The 22033-nt window shown below is 43.7% G+C and overlaps 1 protein-coding gene and 1 pseudogene across 5 annotated transcripts in view; one reads left to right on the top strand and one right to left on the bottom strand.

Moving 5' to 3' along the window:
* The first annotated feature begins 4096 nt into the window (after positions 1 to 4096).
* Positions 4097 to 14574, top strand: LOC106580233 (kinesin-like protein KIF27; annotated as a pseudogene).
* Positions 14575 to 15767: 1193 nt separating this feature from the next.
* LOC106580096 (small G protein signaling modulator 1) overlaps positions 15768 to 22033 on the bottom strand; it is an 87224-nt gene continuing 80958 nt past the window's right edge. For all 5 annotated transcript variants that reach the window (XM_014160746.2, XM_014160745.2, XM_045702978.1 and 2 more), the window contains one exon: positions 15768 to 18609. In XM_014160746.2, the coding sequence (XP_014016221.2) occupies positions 18574 to 18609 (36 nt within the window). In that variant the 3' untranslated portion in view covers positions 15768 to 18573. The remainder of the gene's footprint in view (positions 18610 to 22033) is intronic.

Raw genomic sequence — 22033 nt, 5'->3', positions numbered from 1 at the left:
CCGCCCGCCAGTCAGGAGTCGCCAGTGCCGCCCGCCAGTCAGGAGTCGCCAGTGCCGCCCGCCAGTCAGGAGTCGCCAGTGCCGCCCGCCAGTCAGGAGTCGCCAGTGCCGCCCGCCAGTCAGGAGTCGCCAGTGCCGCCCGCCAGTCAGGAGTCGCCAGTGCCGCCCGCCAGTCAGGAGTCGCCAGTGCCGCCCGCCAGTCAGGAGTCGCCAGTGCCGCCCGCCAGTCAGGAGTCGCCAGTGCCGCCCGCCAGTCAGGAGTCGCCAGTGCCGCCCGCCAGTCAGGAGTCGCCAGTGCCGCCCGCCAGTCAGGAGTCGCCAGTGCCGCCCGCCAGTCAGGAGTCGCCAGTGCCGCCCGCCAGTCAGGAGTCGCCAGTGCCGCCCGCCAGTCAGGAGTCTCCAGTGCCGCCCGCCAGTCAGGAGTCTCCAGTGCCGCCCGCCAGTCAGGAGCCGCCAGAGCGGCCCGTCTGCCCGGGGAGCCGCCAGAGCGGCCCGGATCAGCCAGGATCCGCCAGAGTGGCCCGCCAGCCGGCCACGGCCAGAGACGCCCGCCAGCCGGTCACGGCCAGAGTCGCACGCCAGTCGGGCGATGTCAGGTGCGCCTACTAGTCTTCCGGAGCAGCCAGGGGCGCTACCGAAGTGGGCAACGACGAGGGTGGAGCGGGGTCCACGTCCCGCACCTGAGCCGCCTCCAACATAGGTGGGTTGGGGAGGGGGGGTGTAGCACGGTGCCGTCGTTGACGGCAGCCACCCTCCCTTCCCTCCCTGTAGTTAGGGGAATTTTTCGGTTTGTTTTGGGTGTTCTGTGTTTTCTTTTGAAGGTGCATTCGGGGTCTGCACCTTTAGCGGGGGGTAATGTCACGTCCTGACCAGCAGGTGGAGTAGGTGTATAAGTTTTGGTCAGGGCGTGGCAGAAGGAGTTGTGTTTTGTATGTTCTGTCTAGGTTGGGTTGTTCTATGTATAGTTAATTGGGGTGGACTTCCAATTGAAGGCAGGTGTGTGGTGTTGCCTTTGATTGGGAGTCCTATATTAGTTGGGTGTGTTTGTCTGTGTGTTTGTGGGGAATTGTTTGGGAGCACTGCGTTTATTGAGCCTGCTACACTGTCTAGTCGTGAGTACTGTTTTGTTTTTGTTCTGTGGATGCTTTACGTATTTTCATTAAAAGAATGAGTATCTACATTCCCGCTGCATGTTGGTCCTCCCTTCAACACCACGACGAAATCTGTGACACATCTGTTGTGAAGTTTTCCCTAAATGAATGCTTATGACAAATCCAGCTCCAGAAACAGCCATAGAGTCAGCTGGCTAATCTTTTGAATATGGTGTAGTTCAAAAAACAAGCAACAGATAAGATTAGCTAGCTAAGGTTAGCATGCTAGCTAGCTACACTTACAGCTGTCAGTGCCCTATTTGTTGATGTTTATCAACTTCACATGGACATTCCCACACTCAATTTGTGAATTTGTATAAGTAGCATTCGTCATTTGGAGGTGGAACTTGTTCAATCTTATACTTACAACTCGTGCTAAGTTTAGATATTATATTGAATTAAATCATCCAGACTCAGAGGTAAATTTCAACATGTCTTTACTCCATCACGGTCCGTGTAATCCTTTACTGACGTGGTGACATCCTATCTCAGTAAGTCACATCAATACACGACAGAACCTAAACGTGCATGTTCTCTCTAGGACAGGAAATTACGTTGAAATAGTGGTGGCAACTTCCTTTGTGGGGAGCTCAGATTCTTGTGGCGGATTTTTTTGGTTATCATGGAGGCTAGGGGAGAGGAGGCTACTCTACTGACTACAGCATACAACAGGCCCTAGTCCACCTGGGGGCACTACACTACTTAGACACCCTGACAGAGACATTAAGGAACGGTAAGTATTTTCCCCCTGTTATGAGTGCATGTATGTGTACGTGAACCTCTTTTGACCTTCTTTCTTCTCTCAGGTGAGTTGCTCATTTTGGGCAAGATTGAGGTCAGGTCCAATATTGACTATGCACCCAAGAGGAAAAGAGGTTGGCCGTCCTACGTTGGGCCATCCATTTAAAGTAATATAATATATATATACAATTTAGCAGACACTTTTAACCAAAGCGACTTAAAGTAATGCGTGAATACATTTTTATGTTTCGGTGGTCCCGGGAATACCAAGATGCATTACAGGGTTATAAATGCTTTGTGAAGCCTTAATTTAAAATGATTTATATGGCCTTTATTAAGGGGTGCTTATGCCACCCTTTATAAAGCACAGGTTTATGTCTTATTTCAGTTGAAGGCATTCAGTTGTACAACTGACTAGGTATCCCCCTTTCCCTTTCCTTCCTTTTTTATTTGCCTTAGTGGGTTATGTCACGTTTGACATTGGTGGTTACGGCACACAGTTATGCCACATTTATTAACCTTTTATAAAGCATGACATACGGTTGTAGATGATTTGTAACACATTTGTAGTGTTTATGAAGGCTTTATAAGCTGCACTTCTTATAAAGCAGGACACAGTTTTGACTTAAATCACAAGACCTGAAAATGGTTCTCTAACAATGACTGGGCTCCCGAGTGGCACAGGGGTCTAAGGCACTGCATCTCAGTGCAAGAGGCGTCATTACAGTCCCTGGTTTGATTCCAGGCTGTATCACATCCGGACATGATTGGGAGTCCCATAGGGCGGCACACAATTGGCCCAGCGTCGTCCGGGTTTGGCCGGGATAGGCCGTCATTTTAAATAATAATTTGTTGTTAACTGGCTTGCCTAGTTAAATAAAGTTTTTTTCATTTATTTTTTATTTTTTATTCAACAACCAACTTTACAGAGCTTGAAGAATTTGGAAAATAATGGGCAAATGTTGCAAAATCCAGGTGTGCAAAGCTCTTAGAGACGTACCTAGAAAGACTCACAGCTGTAATCTCTGCCAAAGGTGCTTCTGCAAAGTGTTGATTGACTCAGGGGTGTAAATAGCATACTTATGTAAATGAGATATTTCTGTATTTAATTTTCAATAAATTTGCACACACAAAAAAAGCATGTTTTCACCTAGTCATTATGGGGTATTGTGTGTAAATGGGTGAGATTAAAAAATATATTTTATCAATTTTGAATTCTGTTGGTAACACAACAAAATGTGAAATAAGTCAATGGGTATGAATACTTTCTGAAAGCACTGTAAACCTTGCCTTATATTTTTTACAGGTAATATACCACATCTTCTGTCTGAAATGGGTACGAAAGACCTAGTCATGACTCCTGCATTTTCACAGACCCTGCAACCAACATACAGGTAACGGGTATGTGAATCGTTCCATTGTTTAAAGGCCCAATGCAGCCGTTTTTATCTCAATATCAAATAATTTCTGGGTAACACCTTACTGTGATTGTTTTCAAACAAAATTGTCATAAGAAAAAAAATTGCTACTTAGCAAGAGCAATTTCTCAAGCAAGAATTTTTATACGACTGTCTGGGAGTGGTCTGAGTGGCGAGGGGGAAACTGAAAATTAGCTATTGGCAGAGAGGTTTGGAACTTTTTCTTATTTGGTCTATTAACTAATTTATTGCTTGTGGATGTCACCAGGCAGGCCAAACACCATCCCACCAAAACAGGCAGAAATTTCAGGTGGTCTTTTTAAACAGCTCCAACACTAAAAAGGAATTATTATAATTTTCACAATTTCACAGTATTATTACAACCTCATAGTGTGGAAATATATATAAAACACAGACAAGTCACGTTTTTTAGTGCACTGGACCTTTAATACTTTCCAAATGTTTTATTTTATTTTTATTTCACCTTTGAAAATTTGAAATGCAAACAGCCCCCATGGTTTAACAACACCTCTCAATTTGCCAGTTACCCACTGATATGCATAAAAGTATGCCTGCAAGAAACTATTAAAATAAGGGCTGTTTGAAAGGGGGTTGCCTTATATTTTTGACCGGTAATACCGGTGTCTGAATTGATTACTTAGAATTTGCCTGCAGTAGCACAACCACGCCGTAGGGCGGCGCTGTAGCATCAGATTGTGTCTTTTACAGCGAGCCTCCTTGGATAGAAAAGCACGAGCTTTCCTTTGATTTATCGGTGAAATCCATGGCAACTAGAGCTAGACAACAAAAGTAGTCAGACTACAAGTAACAACAACGGAGATGGACGGTAAGATAATGGACAACTAAACGTTAGCTAGGTACTGTAGCAAACCCAGCAATCAACGGTCAGCTTGAACAGGTATTTGTTCAAGTTAAAAAGTTGAAGTTTAACTTTGTTCTTTCAAATCAACAACGCCAGATATGACAGCTTTTCGTTTCACAGACAAAAGTGCGAAAAAGTCGTGGTTTCTGAAGTGAGCAAGTTACTGTACAAGTAGACTTCTTTCTTTCAACATGCCTTTATCTAGAAAACGAAGTGGGTGTCTGTGTGAAACTCCAGAGTGACTCATTTAGTATCAGACGTTACCAGTGACGGGTTTGGTAATGGGACAGGTGTGTGGGCGGGTTGCGGTTCGGGTCAGACCGTTGCTTCCCAAAGAGGTGCTCCACAACCATGTGATGCTGGGTAGCGACCGAGCACGCCTTTGGACCGACCGAACCGCACGGTCAGGTTTACAAGTCCTGTGTCAAACCTCTGGTGGCATCTCTAGTTGACGGCTACAATGCTACAGTGTTCGCCTATGGACAAACCGGGTCTGGAAAGACATACACCCTTGGTGGGGGACATGTAGGTAAGTTATTGGTCCAATGCAGCCGTTTTTAACTCGATATCAAGTACTTTCTGAGTAACAATTAAGTACCTTGCTGTAATTGTTTTCAATTAAAATGGTAAAAATCAATTAGCTTCTACAGTCGTGGCAAAAGTTTTTGAGAATGGCACAAATATTAATTTTCACAAAGTCTACTGCCTCAGTTCGTATGATGGCAATTTGCATGTACTCCAGAATGTTATGAAGAGTGATCAGATAAATTGCAATTAATTGCAAAGTCCCTCTTTGCCATGCAAATGAACTGAATCCCCCAAAAACATTTCCACTGAATTTCTGCAGAAGGCTTCAGGGCGCCCAAGAAAGTCCAGCAAGCGTCAGGACCGTCTCCTAAAGTTGATTCAGCTGCGGGATCGGGGCACCACCAGAACAGAGCTTGCTCAGGAATGGCAGCAGGCAGGTGTGAGTGCATCTGCACGCACAGTGAGGCGAATACCTTTGGAGGATGGCCTGGTGTCAAGAAGGGCAGCAAAGAAGCCACTTGTCTCCAGGAAAAACATCAGGGACAGACTGACATTCTGTAAACGGTACAGGGATTGGACTGCTGAGGACTGGGGTAAAGTTATTTTCTCTGATGAATCCCCTTTTCGATTATTTGGGGCATCCAGTAAAAAGCTTGTCCGGAGAAGACAAGGTGAGCGCTACCATCAGTCCTGTGTCATGCCAACAGTAAAGCATCCTGAGACCATTCATGTGTGGGGTTGCTTCTCAGCCAAGGGAGTGTGCTCACTCACAATTTTGCCTAAGAACACAGCCATGAATAGAGAATGGTACCAACACATCCTCCGAGAGCAACTTCTCCCAACCCTCCAGGAACAGTTTGGTGATGAACAATGCCTTTTTCCAGCATGATGGAGCACCTTGCCATAAGGCAAAAGTGATAGTGGCTCGGGAAACAAATCATAGATATTTTGGGTCCATGGCCAGGAAACTCCCCAGACCTTTATCCCATTGAGAACTTGTGGTCAATCCTCAAGAGGTGGGTGGACAAACAAAAACCCACAAATTTAGACAAACTCCAAGCATTGATTATGAAAGAATGGGCTGCCATCAGTCAGGATGTGGCCCAGAAGTTAATTGACAGCATGCCAGGGCGGATTGCAGAGGTCTTGAAAAAGAAGGGTCAACACTGCAAATATTACTCTTTGCATCAACTTCATGTAATTGTCAATAAAAGCCTTTGACACTTATGAAATGCTTGTAATTATTCTTCAGTATTCCATAGTAACATCTGACAAAAATATCTAGACACTGAAGCAGCAAACTGTGTGGAAATTAATATTTGTGTCATTCTCAAAACTTTTGGCCACGACTGTAGAGCTAGACTGTCCGGGAGGGGTCTGAGTGGGAGGGGAAATCTGAAAATGTGGTTGATGTCACCATGGAAGGCTAAAACTCCATCCCACCTAAATTTCTGGCGCTTTTCAAACAGCTCTTACACTAAAAGGGCATTGTAATTATTTTCACAATTTCACAGTATTTTTCCAACATCATATTGTGGAAATATATATAAAACCTAGGTAAATCTAGTTTTGACTTCACTGGGCCTTTAAAAGTGTGAGCCCAATTGTGCTCTGACATCATGCAGACACCAAGTGCATTGAGGGATGATGTTGTTCTGACATGAATCCCTGAATAATCTTTCTACTACGATTCTACCCTGAACTGTCATTTGAGGCAAATGCAGAGAATTTTATGATTATACAATTATACGATTATATTATCATCAGACAACTCTGCTTTTGTATTTTCACCAAGGAAGTTGCTCTCTCTCTGTACTTGTACCCTTGTTAGCATCTCTGCCGGAGGAGGAGAGTGCTCCTGGGGGAGAGGAGGGCAGCGGATGCCAGGGCTGCGGTAGATGTTATGGTCCAGACTGGAATCAATGAGCTGCACATCAGAGAGGATGACAGGGGCAACACTGGTAACACCACTCACTCTGTCTGTGCTAGGGTGTGTGTGATGTGTCAAGTGTGTGTGTGTTTAACCCCCTAAGGCCGATGTCCGCGCCCCATAAAAATCTGTCAGTTTGCATGGGATGTGTCTCAGTCCACTGCATCTGCCTATGTCGCACTTCCGCATCTCTGGTGAAAGGTGACAGAGCTAGAGCGTGGTTTGTCAGACCATAAGACATCCCGAAAATCGGTCTTCTCACAAAATCATCTGTATCATCTCTCAAGAACACGAGGGTGTTCTCTGGTTTGCTCTACGCCCTCCACAAGTGTCAGGAGACTGGTCTGAAGTCGGTACAACCAATCTGACATCTTCTGTCTGTAGTGTCCGAACTGTTAGGGCTACACACTAATATGACCCCTCTGTACAAAGGTGAGACTCTCACACACACGTTTCGCTCTAGGACGCCCACAGGCCTCACAGGACTCGTCTGAAGGTCCTTCCGGTACCAGTTGAAATGGAAGTACAGTGTATTCAAACCCCTTGACCCCCCCCTCATCAATCTACAGACAATACCCCATAATGAATGACAAAGCAAAAACAGGTTTTTAGACATTTCGGCAAATGTGTAAAAAATAACAACAGAAATATGACATTTCTAAAAACCTGTTTTTTGCTTTGTCATTATGGGGTATTGTGTGTAGATTGATAAGGGGGGAAAAACAATTGAATCATTTTTAGAATAAGGCTGTAATGTAACAAAATGGGGGGGAAAAGGTCTGAATACTTCCCGAATGCACTGTACATGCTGTATGGAATCTGACTGTAGTGTGTTGGTTTGTTTCAGTGGTAGTTGGGGCAAGAGGAACTGTGATTACCTCAGCTGAGGAGTTGCTGAGCGTCCTGGAGGCTGGCAATGCCCAGAGGCACACTGGCCCCACAGATGAACGAGCGTTCCAGCCGCTCTCACGCTATCGTTACCCTACAGCTGACGCAGCATCACCACGACAATGGCTCCCTCCGCTCCTCTAAACTCCACCTGGTGGATCTGTCTGGGTCAGAGCGGGCTGCACGCACCGGGAACACAGGCCTGCGCCTCAGAGTCCGTCCACATCAACACCGGCCTGCTGGCGTTGGGCAACGTCATCCGCGCACTCCAACCCCCATCGCCGCCACAACCATGTGCCGTACCGCGACACCAAGATCACTCGCATCCTCCGGGACTCACTGGGCGGCTCCGCCCACACACTGATGGTGGCCTGCGTCAGCCCTTCCCACCACAGTGTCACAGAAACGCTGAGTGTGCTTCAGTTTGCCTCACGGGCACGCTACGTGAAGAACCAGCCTGGGTTGTGTCCTGCCAGGGCGTGTCCGGGCTGGCAGCCTGGAGAGGCTCGTGGGGGGGAGCTGGAGCAGAAGGTCCAGACTCTGAGAGAGGCACTGAGAGAGAAGGATAAGACAGGGGAGAGGGATTGCGTTGAGTGACAGCACCAAACAGGCCACTCAGGAGGAGCGTGATGACAGGGGGGCGGCTCTAGTGGAGGAGTCCCAGTACCGCTGCCTTGCACAGGACGCTGCCTTCCTATTGGAGGAGCTCCAGAGTTCCACCCGGAGTCCCGCTCTGCAGCAGCGTTTGCAGGAATGGCTGGAGAAACACAGGGAGCTTAGCCACTCCGGCCACACTGACTATCAACAACCTGTGGGGGTGCAGGGGATGAGTCTCAACAGATCACCATCCTCCAACTCAGACGTACCAGGAACTGCCAGGTAGTGTGTATAGTGGGCTCTGTTTCTCAGCTTTGTTTGCTCAATATAATCTGTTTACAAATTATATTCTAAACATAGGTATAAATTGTATTTGTCTCTCTTTTTCTCCCCCCCACTCTATTTTACTCACTCTCTTTCCCACTCTCCCTCCTTCCATCAGGATACTCTGGCTATAGACAAGCAGGTGTTTAACCTGAGGGAATCTGAGCTGGTGCAGGTGCAGAGGCAGGTGCAGACACTGCTACAGGAGAAACAGACACACCTCCAGTCCTTACAGGAGGAGAGGGAGCACAGAAGCATTCAGGTAAAGAGAGAGAGAGAGAGGATACAAAGATTGACTGGGGCATTTCTACAGTGGTTGATGACTGATGTTTTTTCCATTGATAGATTGTCTCTGTGGTGACCTCCTGGGATCCTTTAGACCCTTGCTGGACACTGGGGCTTCTGGGAAGTCAGCTTGGAGACCTCAGAGTTCCCATGATCAGCCAAGGCCATGGTTGTACGAGGTGTGTGTGTGTGTGTGTGTGTGTGTGTGTGTGTGTGTGTGTGTGTGTGTGTGTGTGTGTGTGTGTGTGTGTGTGTGTGTGTGTGTGTGTGTGTGTGTGTGTGTGTGTGTGTGTGTGTGTGTGTGTGTGTGTGTGTGTGTGTGTGTGTGTGTGTGTAGGGCTGTGGCGGTCACAAAATATTGTCAGCCTGGTGATTGTCAAGCAAATAACTGTCAGTCTCACGGATATTGACCGTTAATTAACATAAAAACATTTAGCATCTCCTGGCTTCCACACATAGCCTACAAGCCATTTAAAAAAAGTCTAATACATCCATGTAATATAGCCTACACCTTCACAATACAATTATTATTTATTTTAGACAGGTCTAAAGAAGCATGATATGAAGAAACTGTAGTCTATTTCAGAAGAAAATGTTAGTATACTCTGAGTTGTTCTGATGTGGCTATGCCAAATGGCTGCGGGCTACACTTGTTCATTTAGCAGACAAGATTTGCTTAGAATTCCGTGGCATTATTTTATATTGTTTTATAGTATGAAGAATACAACTGAACAAAGCTGAATAAAATCTGAATATTTTCTCCAGAGGATTTGAGGGAGTGAGCACATTCGGCTATTCTGTGTTAAGCGGTTAACAAAGAAATAGGTACTCCTACATGCTTAATTTAGAGTTATTAATGTAACTTTAGTTGTTCTACAAACGTTGGGCTATATGTTTTGATGTTTAATACATTAAGGCTGCATGATGCGACTCTAATGAGGATTTGAAAAAATTGACCACATTTACTTTATCAGCCAACATGATGACACGGCCTAACGAACAGCAATAACACTAGCTTATGTTAGTCTACTATCCCCCATAGTACAAAAGTTGACCTATTCTGTGCAATAAATAAATATTCCAAACATAGTCTGGGACAGTTGTGGGATGTGATAGATCCCAAATTAATACAACCACTAGCATCAAATAACCTTTTTTATGCAATGAAGCTGACGCAACCGATCAGAACGTTTAGCTTAAAATGTTGATAAACTATCAGGCTATTTCTTCACATTATAAGCTCAGCAATGCGCACATGGTAGTAGGCTATAAGCATGACTGTTCCATTAGTGGGAAAACAACATTATCAAAAGTGACCGCAAATGCAATTATGCATGTAATGCTTTTAAAACATATAGGCCTATGGGCTAGGCTGCATGAGGGTTGCGACTATGATTTGAAAAAGTAATTTCTTACGCTGGCCATCATTCACAAGTGATAATGTATAATTCACAAGTGATAGGCTAATATTGTCACCCATCAGACTATTCTTGATTTAATATTGTCTTTACATATACTAAATAATATATGTGTGACATTTGTTTTGATTTAGAATGGACCATTATCATGCACCTGTATCGAAACAGGGGCAGCAGGAAAAAATACATGTCATCTATGCACTTAAATAGCGATGGGAGGATGCTTTTCCCCGTGGTTTATTGTCATGCCAGCCAGGTAGGCTATACTCCTGTTGTAAAGAGACGCAATGTGCTTAATATTAGTAAAGTTGAGTAATAAATATAGTAGGCCTAGCCTATAGAAAGCTGCTGGGATCCTCCTCTTTTTATTAGAGGCCATCACTCGATTTTCTCAATTGCATAGCCTATAAAAATAATGCGAAACATGAGCTCCTGGGCTCTCATAAAGTGTTTGATTTAGATTTCCAATTACATTTTGCATTGATGTCAGAGTGATTAGAGGGACAGTAGAGTGCTGAGTACCAGGCAGTTAGCAAGTTTTGTAGACCACTAATGACCAGCAGCAACATCAGAGTTTGGAGAAGCCTAATTACTGTGACTAAATGGTAATTTGACTGCCTTCATGACTTGTGAACGCCAGTGTGGCGGTATGTGTGCAACAATGGAGTTTCTGTTAGTGTGTTTCTTATGTAGATCCATACTAGTCCTCCGGCCTGTTGGTTGGAGAGGGTGATGGCTGCCTTTAAGACCCGCAGTCAGCTGCTGCTGGCTCAGATAGAGGAGAGAGACAATGTCCTCTGCCCTCAAAAAAACACTGAAGGAAAGGAGGGACGACGAGGAAGAGGAGGGAGGAGAAAGGGATTCAGGTGAGCAAGACTGTAATACTGTAACATCCTGCTTCAGAACTATGTAATTGTTCTGCTTGCACAAGACAGACTACTTATTTAATCAGATGGATATATTGCAGGCGCTCTAGGAACCGCACATTGACAAGCAGACAGAATCCATCCTGCTTTGGCCAGAACCAGGCACAAAATACTAGTTTGGACCAGATTCAGGACGGGCTCCAGTTACTTCAACCGTCAGAACGGCAGTTCTGAAATACAGTTTATATTACACTATATGAGTCTTAGGGGGAATATTTCCTGTAATTTCTGTTTCATTGCCAAGACCGGCCTGTGCCTTCTGTAGGATGCAAGAAGCGCAGAGAGAGGCGGAGTCAGACGGTGAACCTGCTGCGCCTAAAGAAGGCGGAGACACAGAGCAGGTCTAGCCTGCAGACCAGTGGTTCCAGTAATCTGCACAAGAACAAGGTCAGTGCTAACAATATAGCATTCAGAGAACACTCATAGAGCATTTATACAGACCTCATAGAGCATTTAAACAGCACTCATAGAGCATTTATACAGCACTCGGAGCATTTATACAACACTCAAATAGAGCATTTATACAACACTCAAATAGAGCATTTATACAACACTCAAATAGAGCATTTATACAGACCTCATAGAGCATTTATACAGACCTCATAGTGTTTATACAGACCTCATAGAGCATTTATAGCGCATTCATACTGCACTCATATAGCATTCATAGAGCACTCAGAGTATTCATATAGTATTCATAAAGCTCTCAGAGCATTCATAGAGCATTCATACAGCACCCAGAGTATACATAGAGCTCTGAGTATTCATAAAGCATTTATACAGCTCTCAGAGCATTCATAGAGCATCCATACATCACTGAGTGTTCCTAGAGCATTTATACAGCACTAATAGAGTATTGAAGGAGAATTAATACAGAACTCCTGTTGACCTTCCGAACTGTCAGTCTTTGCATCCACATAGCCCCATCTGTGAATGTGGTTACATTTCTCCAGTCCCATCCTTTAGCCTCATAGCAAACCAAGTGGTGGGGCTGCCATTTTGTTGTCTTTCATTAAAGAGAATACATCCTGTGAGCAGCATGCTAACGGGTTAGATGCTGCTGTGTTGCAGGACCCGAGGACAGACAACAAGGCTGTCTTTCAAAATGGAGACTCCTAAAGAATCAGAGGAACAGGTAGAATGACGTTCCACAATTAAGTGTGGCCACGTTACATTGGCAAAGGATCACAGGTTTGAGGTGCCCCTCCCTGCAGGATGTTTGTTATGGAAAAAGGCTATTTCAATGTTCACCATGCAGTCATGGTGACTCCTTAGATCTCATTTGGATATTCAACATAGTTGAAAATAAGCAAACCGTGTCGTGTATGTTTTGACGTGTTGATGTGTTCGTTTTGCCCCTGTACGATGCCCAGCAGTCTGAGAGACGTGTGTGGCTGGAACACGAGGAGGAGCGTGCTCTGCAGAGGAGGAGGAGCCTGCAGGAGCTAGAGGAGGAGCTGAGGTGCAAAGAAGATGTGCTGCAGCACCGAGGCCTGTGTTCAGGAGAGGAACCAGCTGCAGATCAAGAGGCTTCGCTCCAGCCAGGTAAACACAGAGCAGGGCTTAGAAATCCAAAGTATTGCCGTATGAAGAAAAATAACAACTGTACATTGTGTGTGTGTACATTCCAATGTTGTTATCTGCAATTGAAAGTGCGTGTGCATACGTTCACGTGTGTTCCTCAGGCTCTGAGTCAGGACTTGCTGCGCCTGTCGGCCCGTCTGGGAGATCTGGATGAGGAGCTTGAGGAGGGGTAGAGAGGCGACTGTCCCCCTCTGCAGCAGGGCTGTGTGGAGTGTCCGCGGAGGAGCTGCTGAAGGAGAGAGAGAGAGAGAGAGAGAGACACGCGGAGGAGGAGGGACACGCTGGACACGCAGCTGAGGGACGGCAGGGTGCTCACGCCAGAGGGGAGCTTCTTAACATGGACTATTTTCCTTCAGCCTGGATGTCACTCTGACTACAGGGGGCTGATGTGGAAAATTACATGGTGTGTGTGTGTGTGTGTGTGTGTGTGTATAGGAGGAGCATGCTCTGCTGCTGTCGGAGATGGTCTTAGAGGCCCTGGATGCTGCAGTAGAGTTTAAGAACTATTCCATCCAGGAGAGACAGACCTCGGGGACACGTCCAACTCCGCCCACGGAGACGACCACAATAACATCATCATGAGGGCGCTGAGAGAGCTGTCACTTCCAGAGGCCTCGGCACCGTTGGTCAAATACTTCAACAAGGTCAGAGTCCCAACACACACTCACCACAAACTACTTTGAGCATCCAAGCTACCACAATTCAGTTATTTTTGATGGAGGCGACATGAGGAGAGTGACTTGACCATTGGCGAGCGATACGGCCAGATTTGTGCAAAGTGAAACTCAATGCAAATCATCAGAGATTTCGCAGCGTGATAACCAGTCTGGGGAGGGAGGGTCTTACTAGCCTAGCCGGCTTTAACACTGCTGGATAGTGAACATGCTATTTTGTGTGCTGTTTGGAATAAACACTCACAATGGGCGAACTAGGTGATGCCTACTACAAAGTAGTATCTCTGGTTGACAGTACACTCTGCAATAGAACCCGCATTTTGAGGGAAGGCTGGGGGGCTGGGATTGAGATTAGGGGGTCGAAAAGGGTTTGGGGCAGAAGTGGGACTGGTTTAAAAGCTCTCCATAGGCAAACATAAAAGAGATGGTTCACTGCACTCCTAACCTTCCATTACCCTCCTGCTAAACTACCAGTCAATAATTGAGCGGCTAGTTGAAAGCTTTCCCTTGGCCCCTCCAGGTGCTGTGTCTGCGGGAGTCGGAGCGGCGGCTGCAGCTGCGCTGTGAGGAGCTGGATGCCACTTTTCCAACAAGTCAATTGGTCAAATTTCTGCCCTGATAGAGCTGCTCCGGTCACCTGTAAATGCTGTTATTGTGAAGTGGAAACGTCTGAGCAACAACGGCTCAGCCGCGAAGTGGTAGGCCACACAAGCTCACAGAACGGGACCGCCGAGTGCTGAAGCACGTAGCGCGTAAAAATCGTCTGTCCTCAGTTGCAACACTCACTACCGAGTTACAAACTGCCTCTGGAAGCAATGTCAGCACAAGAACTGTTCGTCGGGAGCTTCATAAAATGGGTTTCCATGGCTGAGCAGCCGTGCACAAGCCTAAAATCACCATGCGCAATGCCAAGCATCGGTTGGAGTGGTGTAAAGCTCGTCGCCATTGGACTCTGGAGGAGTGGAAACGCGTTCTCTGGAGGAACGAATCCCACTTCACCATATGGCAGTCCGACGGACGAATCTGAGTTTGGCGGATGCCAGGAGAACGGTACCTGCCCCAATGCATAGTGCCAACTGTAAAGTTTGTTGGAGGAGGAATAATGCTCTGGGGCTGTTTTTCATGGTTCGGGCTCCTTAGTTCCAGTGTTGGAAAAATCTTAACACTACAGCATACAATGACATTCTAGACGATTCTGTGCTTCCAACTTTGTGGCAACAGTTTGGGGAAGGCCCTTTGCATTTTCAGCATGACAATGCCCCCATGCACAATGCGAGGTCTATACAGAAATGGTTTGTCGAGATCAGTGTTGAAGAACTTGACTGGCCTGCACAGAGCCCTGACCTCTAACCCATTGAACACCTTTGAGGTGAATTGAAACGCCGACTGCGAGCCAGGCCTAATGGCCCCAACATCAGTGCCCGACCTCACTAATGCTCGTGGCTGAATGGAAGGAAATCCCTGCAGCACGTCCCTGTTACAGCAGCAAAGTGGGGACCAACTCCATATCAATGGCCTTGATTTTGGAATGAGATGTTCGACGAGCAGGTGTCCACATACTTTTGGTCATGTAGTGTATTTCACTTACTCAGAGATCAGATGAGTACACAGCTAAATTATATCACAAGCATGTGTATTATCAATGAGTTGTTTAATAATAATTAAAATTATATATATATATGATTTTAAATATATATATGATTTTAAATCTTTAAAAGTAAAAAAAAAGAGGAAATTATTTAAACAACTCATTGATAATACACATGCTAGTGATATAATTTAGCTGTGTACTCATCTGATCTCTGAGTAAGTGAAATATATATATATATATTTTTTTTTGCCTTTGTTTACAGTGTTTTATCCAGTAGTGTGTTTGCAGCGTTCGAGACCTTCAGGCCACTCGCTAACACTAATCAAGCCATTGGTCATTCGTGCAAAAAATGTATTTTCCCTGCTTCTGTAGGTGTGGTTTGGTTATTTTAGTGTTGCACAACTGTTGACATCAAATGAATTGGATCAAGCCTCTTAATTTGCAGTAGTTCACTAATTGGACGTAAATTTTTTTGCAGACTGCTGGTTAATGCAGGTGCAATCTGTAATGGTCATGGTTGCATGGTTTAATGGTCATTTCAATAATTGATATACCGGTACCCATTGATTCTTGAAAAATATTACAGTATAACTAATACATCCCTCTAAAGCCAAAAATGTTAGTCTGATGCCTAGTAGCCTGGCTGACACACAAGGCTAGTGATCCACCATCACCCCTGAAATGTTTTTGTTGCAAAACAAAAATGTTAATTCTAAATGTCATTCTTGGTGGAGATGTCGTTCATGCTTGTGTAATGTAGTGCTCAAAATATGAGCTGCAGAAATACATCTAAGAAAGGCAATTAGAAAAATAAGAATCATTCCATCCATTTTTTACAAATACATATACCATTTAATATCTATATATTTAGAATGTGATTGTTTTCATTATATTTTACTGACCACAAAGTAACAAGTATATAACCTTTTACATACAAAAGCAGAAACTGCGTGAATAAATAAATAAATATGTTAACTCATAAACAGATGTTACAAGATAATACAATTGTTTTCTTGTTCTGGTGTAACATACAGCAGTTTGCCTTCACAGAGAACCATCAATACTCAATGCAACAGGTGTCAACACGTTCATGAAACAACACTGGTAGAACTGAAATGATGTTCAACCTAGGCAATGGAAAACAGGAATGGTGGTTCACGAAATATATTCATTTACAATTAGCATTAAGTTTAAGGGAATGAAAGCGCACACATGTTCCCCCACAAAAAATCTTAACTAGCCAGGCTACTTCAAGATATAGTAAAACACCCTAATCCTTCATCTGTTTCCTAGATTCACCCGTTTTAGATGGATTTCTAGGGCCAAATTCATATTCATATCCTTATCCGTCTTGATCTTGCTGGCCAGGGATCTAAGCATCCCCCAACCTTAAATTGGCAATTGTCACAGAGCACAATAGCTGGGCTATCTAATAGGATATTCCCCATTATGTTCCAACTTTTTAAAGCAAAACTGAATACATAATTATTTTTTGAATCCTATTTCCACTCTCTCTGCAAATGCAGCCAACCACTTCTCCAAAAGAAAAACTAAAAACATGAAGAATTTGATTAAAAGAACAGTAGAACATGAAATGCCAGAAGACAAGACGAGGTACTGAGAAAGCAACACAATTGACATAATATAGAGTGGCTCACTGGAGTATATCAATAATTGAAAAAGAAATAAGACCAATGTTAAATAGTCAACAGTTTTTTTTTTGGGACCCATTTCTGCTCAGACAACTACAAGTCACATGTACGATCATATATGTATCATAAATCTATGTTTTGAAGGTTTAAAAATAGCCTTTGTTTAGTTCTCATTAAAGTACAATTCATACACAACAGTATACAGAGACATACTATAGAATAGACAAACAAGGCAGAATGAGAAATAATCAAAACTCTTCCCATTACTAAATTACTGACATGGTTCCAACTGATTCATGACTCCTTGCAGTGTGCAGTGCCACACGTCGTGCCCATGCACACAGGTTTACAGGGGATACAGACAAGTGACAAGTGTCAGTTAGGACCTGGCTGATTTGGGAGTTTAACAAATACAAATGATGTAGAAACCAGTGATTTAATCAAAGATGGAAGGAAGAGGAACAAACTATTTTAACTGTCTGACTTTTCACGTCTCCTTGTAAGAAGTTACCACTCTATCCTTTAAAGGGTCAACCGGCCGTGATCGGGAGTCCCGTAGGGCGGCGCACAATTGGCCCAGCGTCATTGTAAATAAGAATTTGTTCTTAACTGACTTTTCTAGTTAAATAAATGTATCATGGATGGATCAGTCCTTGCATCCATAGCTCTGTCTATGAATTTGAGTGGTTACATTTCTCAAACCCCATCCCTCAGATTTTTACCGAAACAGGGGTGGGGAAATTGCTTTGTTATTGTTTCTACTGCTGATTGCAGCTTTAAGCAACCCAATTAATTATTTTATTTTATTTCAGTTTAAAGAAATTCTCAAATATATTGTGATATACACCTACCTACATGCAGTAACAACTTACTTGGGACAAGGTTACTTGTGAGGTAGTCTACTTATTCAACACAGTAGAAAATTGAGGCTGTCCTTTGGCACATCTGGTATGTACCTTACCTGTCAACTAATTTACGTAGGTAAACTATTGCTCCAGACAGGCTGTAAATATGAGTTTAAACTCCAACATTATGGACATTTCACTCAACCAGGTTAAGCCTAGTCCTGTACTGAATTGCACTTTAATAAAGATTCATGGTAACTATCACATCTTAAAATATTCCAGGACTAATTGTTAATCTTATTTAGAAAAAATGAAATAAAATGGTTAACCGATATTCAGTTGATCTGGATCTGTGAAACCAGCCTTGTGTATGTATATTCTAACCCCACTTCAATCAAGACAGGCCAGTGTCTACAAGGCATACCACATACACATCCTATGATGACTAAGTATAGGTCACAGTTAACAATTAAAAATAAATCAAACTGTTTCACTGACAGAATAACTGGAGGTAAAAGTCACCATTCCCTTGGTGTTCCATGACATAACCTGAAATGACAGAGTAAAGGTATAGCATAATATGGTATACCCTGGCTGGTATTACATAGATAAGGAGAAGGTAGTGAACATTTTAGCACATTTCAGTCATGTTCATCAAGGCACGCAATTGAAAACGTTTTAAAACATTTGGTGACTGAAAACTAAAGTGACAGTTTCTTATAGGACCAGTCTAAGTAGTGCCTCCCTACGTCTGTTCTTTTCCATTTGGTGCCTAATGAACTGGACCCTGATCTCTCTGTTCGGTTGCAGCTGTTCAAACTGACAATAGAGAACGATAGAGGTCTCTATTAGCCAAAACGCTGTTTTACCATGGGCAGCACCGGGTCATCAGGAGGGATCAGCCAATCGTAAAGAAGAAAATTGACTACTTAGAAATGGAGATAGCCTCAACGGCACTGCCCATTTTGTCACAGACGCTATAATGAAACAGATACAAATATGAATCCTCTATCTATCTCTATGTTTGAGAAAGACATGGGAAACAGGAAGAGGAAGAAGGAAGAGAAGTGGATGACTCCTGGAGATCAGTTGTTCTCAATGAGAGTCTGCACCTTGCACACCAGTTCCCGGGCCAGTGTCAGGATCTGCTTGCTGTTGTGATGCTCCGCCATTTCTGAAAGGAGATGAGAGAAGAAGATTTCATTCCCGCTGGACCACTTCCAACATCGATGCACAAGGCTATAATACCATATTTATTTTGTGTGTGCGTGTTATTCATTGAACCATTCATTTACTCAGCACAGGTACTCATTCAACGTTATTATTTGCCTTTCGGCTATTGACAAAGTGGGACATTACAACAACAAAAAACGTTTAGATTTCTCTAGGAAATTAAAGCAGTTGAATGCTCCACATCGAAAGTGTATCTGTAGTTTACAGCTTGTGCCCTATTCGAGTGTTTCATATTAGCTTCTGCAAGGTGGTAGATAGTTTACCATAAAAAAAGGTATACTGTAGTACTGTACACACAATTTGAGATCAGAATTTTGACACCCACAGTGTTAAATGTAAAATGTTCTTAGAAATTATATGTGACCCAAAGGTGTGTAATGGTTCACCAAACCCACGGTTCGGAAGGTAGTGCGGTTTTGGGGTCATGGTTCAGTTCAGGTTTGGGTACAGCGGGAAAATATAATCCCATTCACAATGCGCGTCAAGGGGGGGGGTACTGTCACGACTTCCGCCAAAGTCGGCTCCTCTCCTTGTTCGGGCGGTGTTCGGTGGTCGACGTCACCGGCTTTCTAACCATCGCCGCTCCATTTTTCATTTATCCATTTGTTTTGTCTTGTTCCCTGCACACCTGGTTTTCATTCCCCAATCACACAGCATGTATTTATTCCTCTGTTCCCCTTCATGTCTTTGTGTGAAAATGTGTGTTACGTGTCAGTTTTGACGCGCCAGACTGGTGTTCGTATATTCCGTGTTTTGTGACGAGGTATGTTTATTTGTTTGAACATAATTATTGTGACTGTTTGCGCGTTTTGCACTAATGCCAATTGGCTTGAGGTTTTGACGCAGTGGCATCCGTCTATTGGTTTCTCCTGCCTAAATAAAGTGTGCGCCTGTTCACAACTCTCTGCTCTCCTGCACCTGACTCCGCTACCAGTACGCACACCATTGACACCAGTTTATAATAGCAATAAGGCATCCCCGGGGTTTGTGGTATATGGCCAATATACCACAGCTAATGGCAGTATCCAGGCACTACGTGTTGCGTCATGCTTAAGAAAAGCCCTTAGCCATGGTATAATTAAGTGATAATGCCCGAGAAGCCAGTGTTTGGAGGATATATTGGCACGGTGTTGTTAGGCCCGAGACAAAGTCGAGGGCTGGCAAACCATGCCAATATATCCTCCAAACACCGGCTTCGAGGGCATTATCACTTTTATACAATGGGTTACCAACATATTCTAATAATGATTGACCTATTTTAATAAAAAAACATTTTTTTGATGAATTTATTCATACTATTTCATGCTTCATATTTAGACAAATCTAAGGTTGCTACCCAAAGCCGAGTGGTCGTTTGTTCTATTGGTTCGCTCTAAATGTTCCATTGCCATACTGGCTGGCAACTTTCCTATCCCTTGCTTGCTAGCTAGCCAACTACGGCTAACTTAGTGCAGAGAGAATAACAGCAAAGTAGCTACCTTTACGTTTGTTTAAGCTGTTTTCTAGTGACATTTATTTGGATACATCCATAACAATGAGCTAATGATGCGCGATTTCGCCTGGCATAGAAAATGTGCTCACTCGTCAGGACACTGTTGTTCAGAGGAGCTAGTCAACAACACAACTAACACAGTCACTTCAAACTGAAGCTGGAAAGACTGCAAACTAGCTGCACTTCGTTTAGTTTTACCTGTTTTCTATTAACATTCCTTTGTATATATCCATAAAAATTATGCCAGCTGATTCATAATTTGACTGGCTGAGAAAATCTGTCTCATCCCGACTCCCGACACATTCATTACTATGTGACAGATGGAGATCGAATTTCAATACTGAAACAATGCTGCAAATGTCAGAGAGACAGACAGCAAGGTTTATACAAATCTCTGCTGTTGAAAACCAAATGCTAGTCTAAAAGAAATGGGAGATAATGTCTAGATGATATTTATAGTGGAGATCAAGTTTACAAATTGCCTGGCTGGGCTGATGAGACAGTGGATTGCGCAGTGAGATGCGACAGAGTAAATAGGCATTTCAACATCATAGTTTTAGCCGGAGATAAATTGTGGAATAGACACCGGCTGGAATGCGGTTTTAACCAATCAGCATCCAGGATTAGACCCACCCATTGTATAATGGCCATATACCATGCCTTAATTACGTCATGTCATAGCTCACAATAACTATTCTTTTGAGGAAAATCTCATTTTGCTTCTAACGTCAATACAACTTACTACTATATTCCTTCTTAATTGGCTCTATAACATTATTGAGAAAGAGTTTATTGTATAAATATGGCAACTCCTCTCTTGCTGTGAAAAAAATAATTGGGCTAGTTTTCAGGCATTTTTGTGAGTGTTTTGAGTTGTCATCAGGCTAGAATATTTTTGCTAGACCTGGCAACCCTGGCTGTCACTGTTAAGTAAGCTCAACACAGGGTGAATTGGCCAATTCATTGAAAACTTTGGCTTTGTTTTGCTTATATAAAGCGGGTACTACCCGTTTGCTGAAATGAGTGCAAGAGGGAAGTTCGTAACTTGGCTTGAGCACTTTCACGAGGTGCTGAAACCCAATATTCTCAACCACTGGGAATGGGCACATATCCGCGGGTATAAACCAAAGACTGTAAAAAATATAAACATAGCCTACCTATCGCACTTGTAATTTATTAGGCCCGGTCAGCTGCCAAGGGCTGCTTGAATGCAGAGGGAAGGCGATGTTGTGTTGTTGTTTCTTTGCTTTTATGTATGTATACTGGGAGTATGTATACTGGGAGTATGTCGGTGTAAATGTGTAAACATATTTGAGGTGTTGGCAGATGCATAGGTTATTCTCATTGAGCGTGGCGACATACTGTTAACGTTTCATCCACAAACCTCTCGCCGTTGTAATCTACTGGGAAGCATACATTTCCCAAACTGGAGATTTAAATGATGATGGAGGATCCTCCAATTCTGGTTTATCGACCCCATCACTCGCCATTGTCCAGAACTAGTTCCCAGCTGCGTCTCGCAAAAGGACAATTTAAAATGGCCAATTAAGATTTGAATTTTGATTGCAACGGGCGCATATGCTGTAGTTGTTTTAACAGAATAGCCTGACATGTTTTTTTCAGCTCAGTTTTACTCAAGAGGCATAGATGTTTATAAATAACCCAATATAGACCAGAGCCTGTCGTTTTAAATGGGAGCTAAATAAATCAAAGTGGGCAGAACAAGCAAGCAGGTAAGCAGAGCCAAGCATGAGCTAGTGAGATCATATTAGGGAACGCAATGAGATGGAACAAAATTCAAAATACACTCCTAAACAACCCAATATTTTGAAACTTTGGCAAAGTCTACAAAACGCAGGCCACTCTGTTACAG

This window comes from Salmo salar, chromosome ssa20 (assembly GCF_905237065.1).
Source record: "Salmo salar chromosome ssa20, Ssal_v3.1, whole genome shotgun sequence".
Taxonomy (NCBI): Eukaryota; Metazoa; Chordata; class Actinopteri; order Salmoniformes; family Salmonidae; genus Salmo; species Salmo salar.
This window is presented reverse-complemented; position numbering and strand designations above follow the sequence as displayed.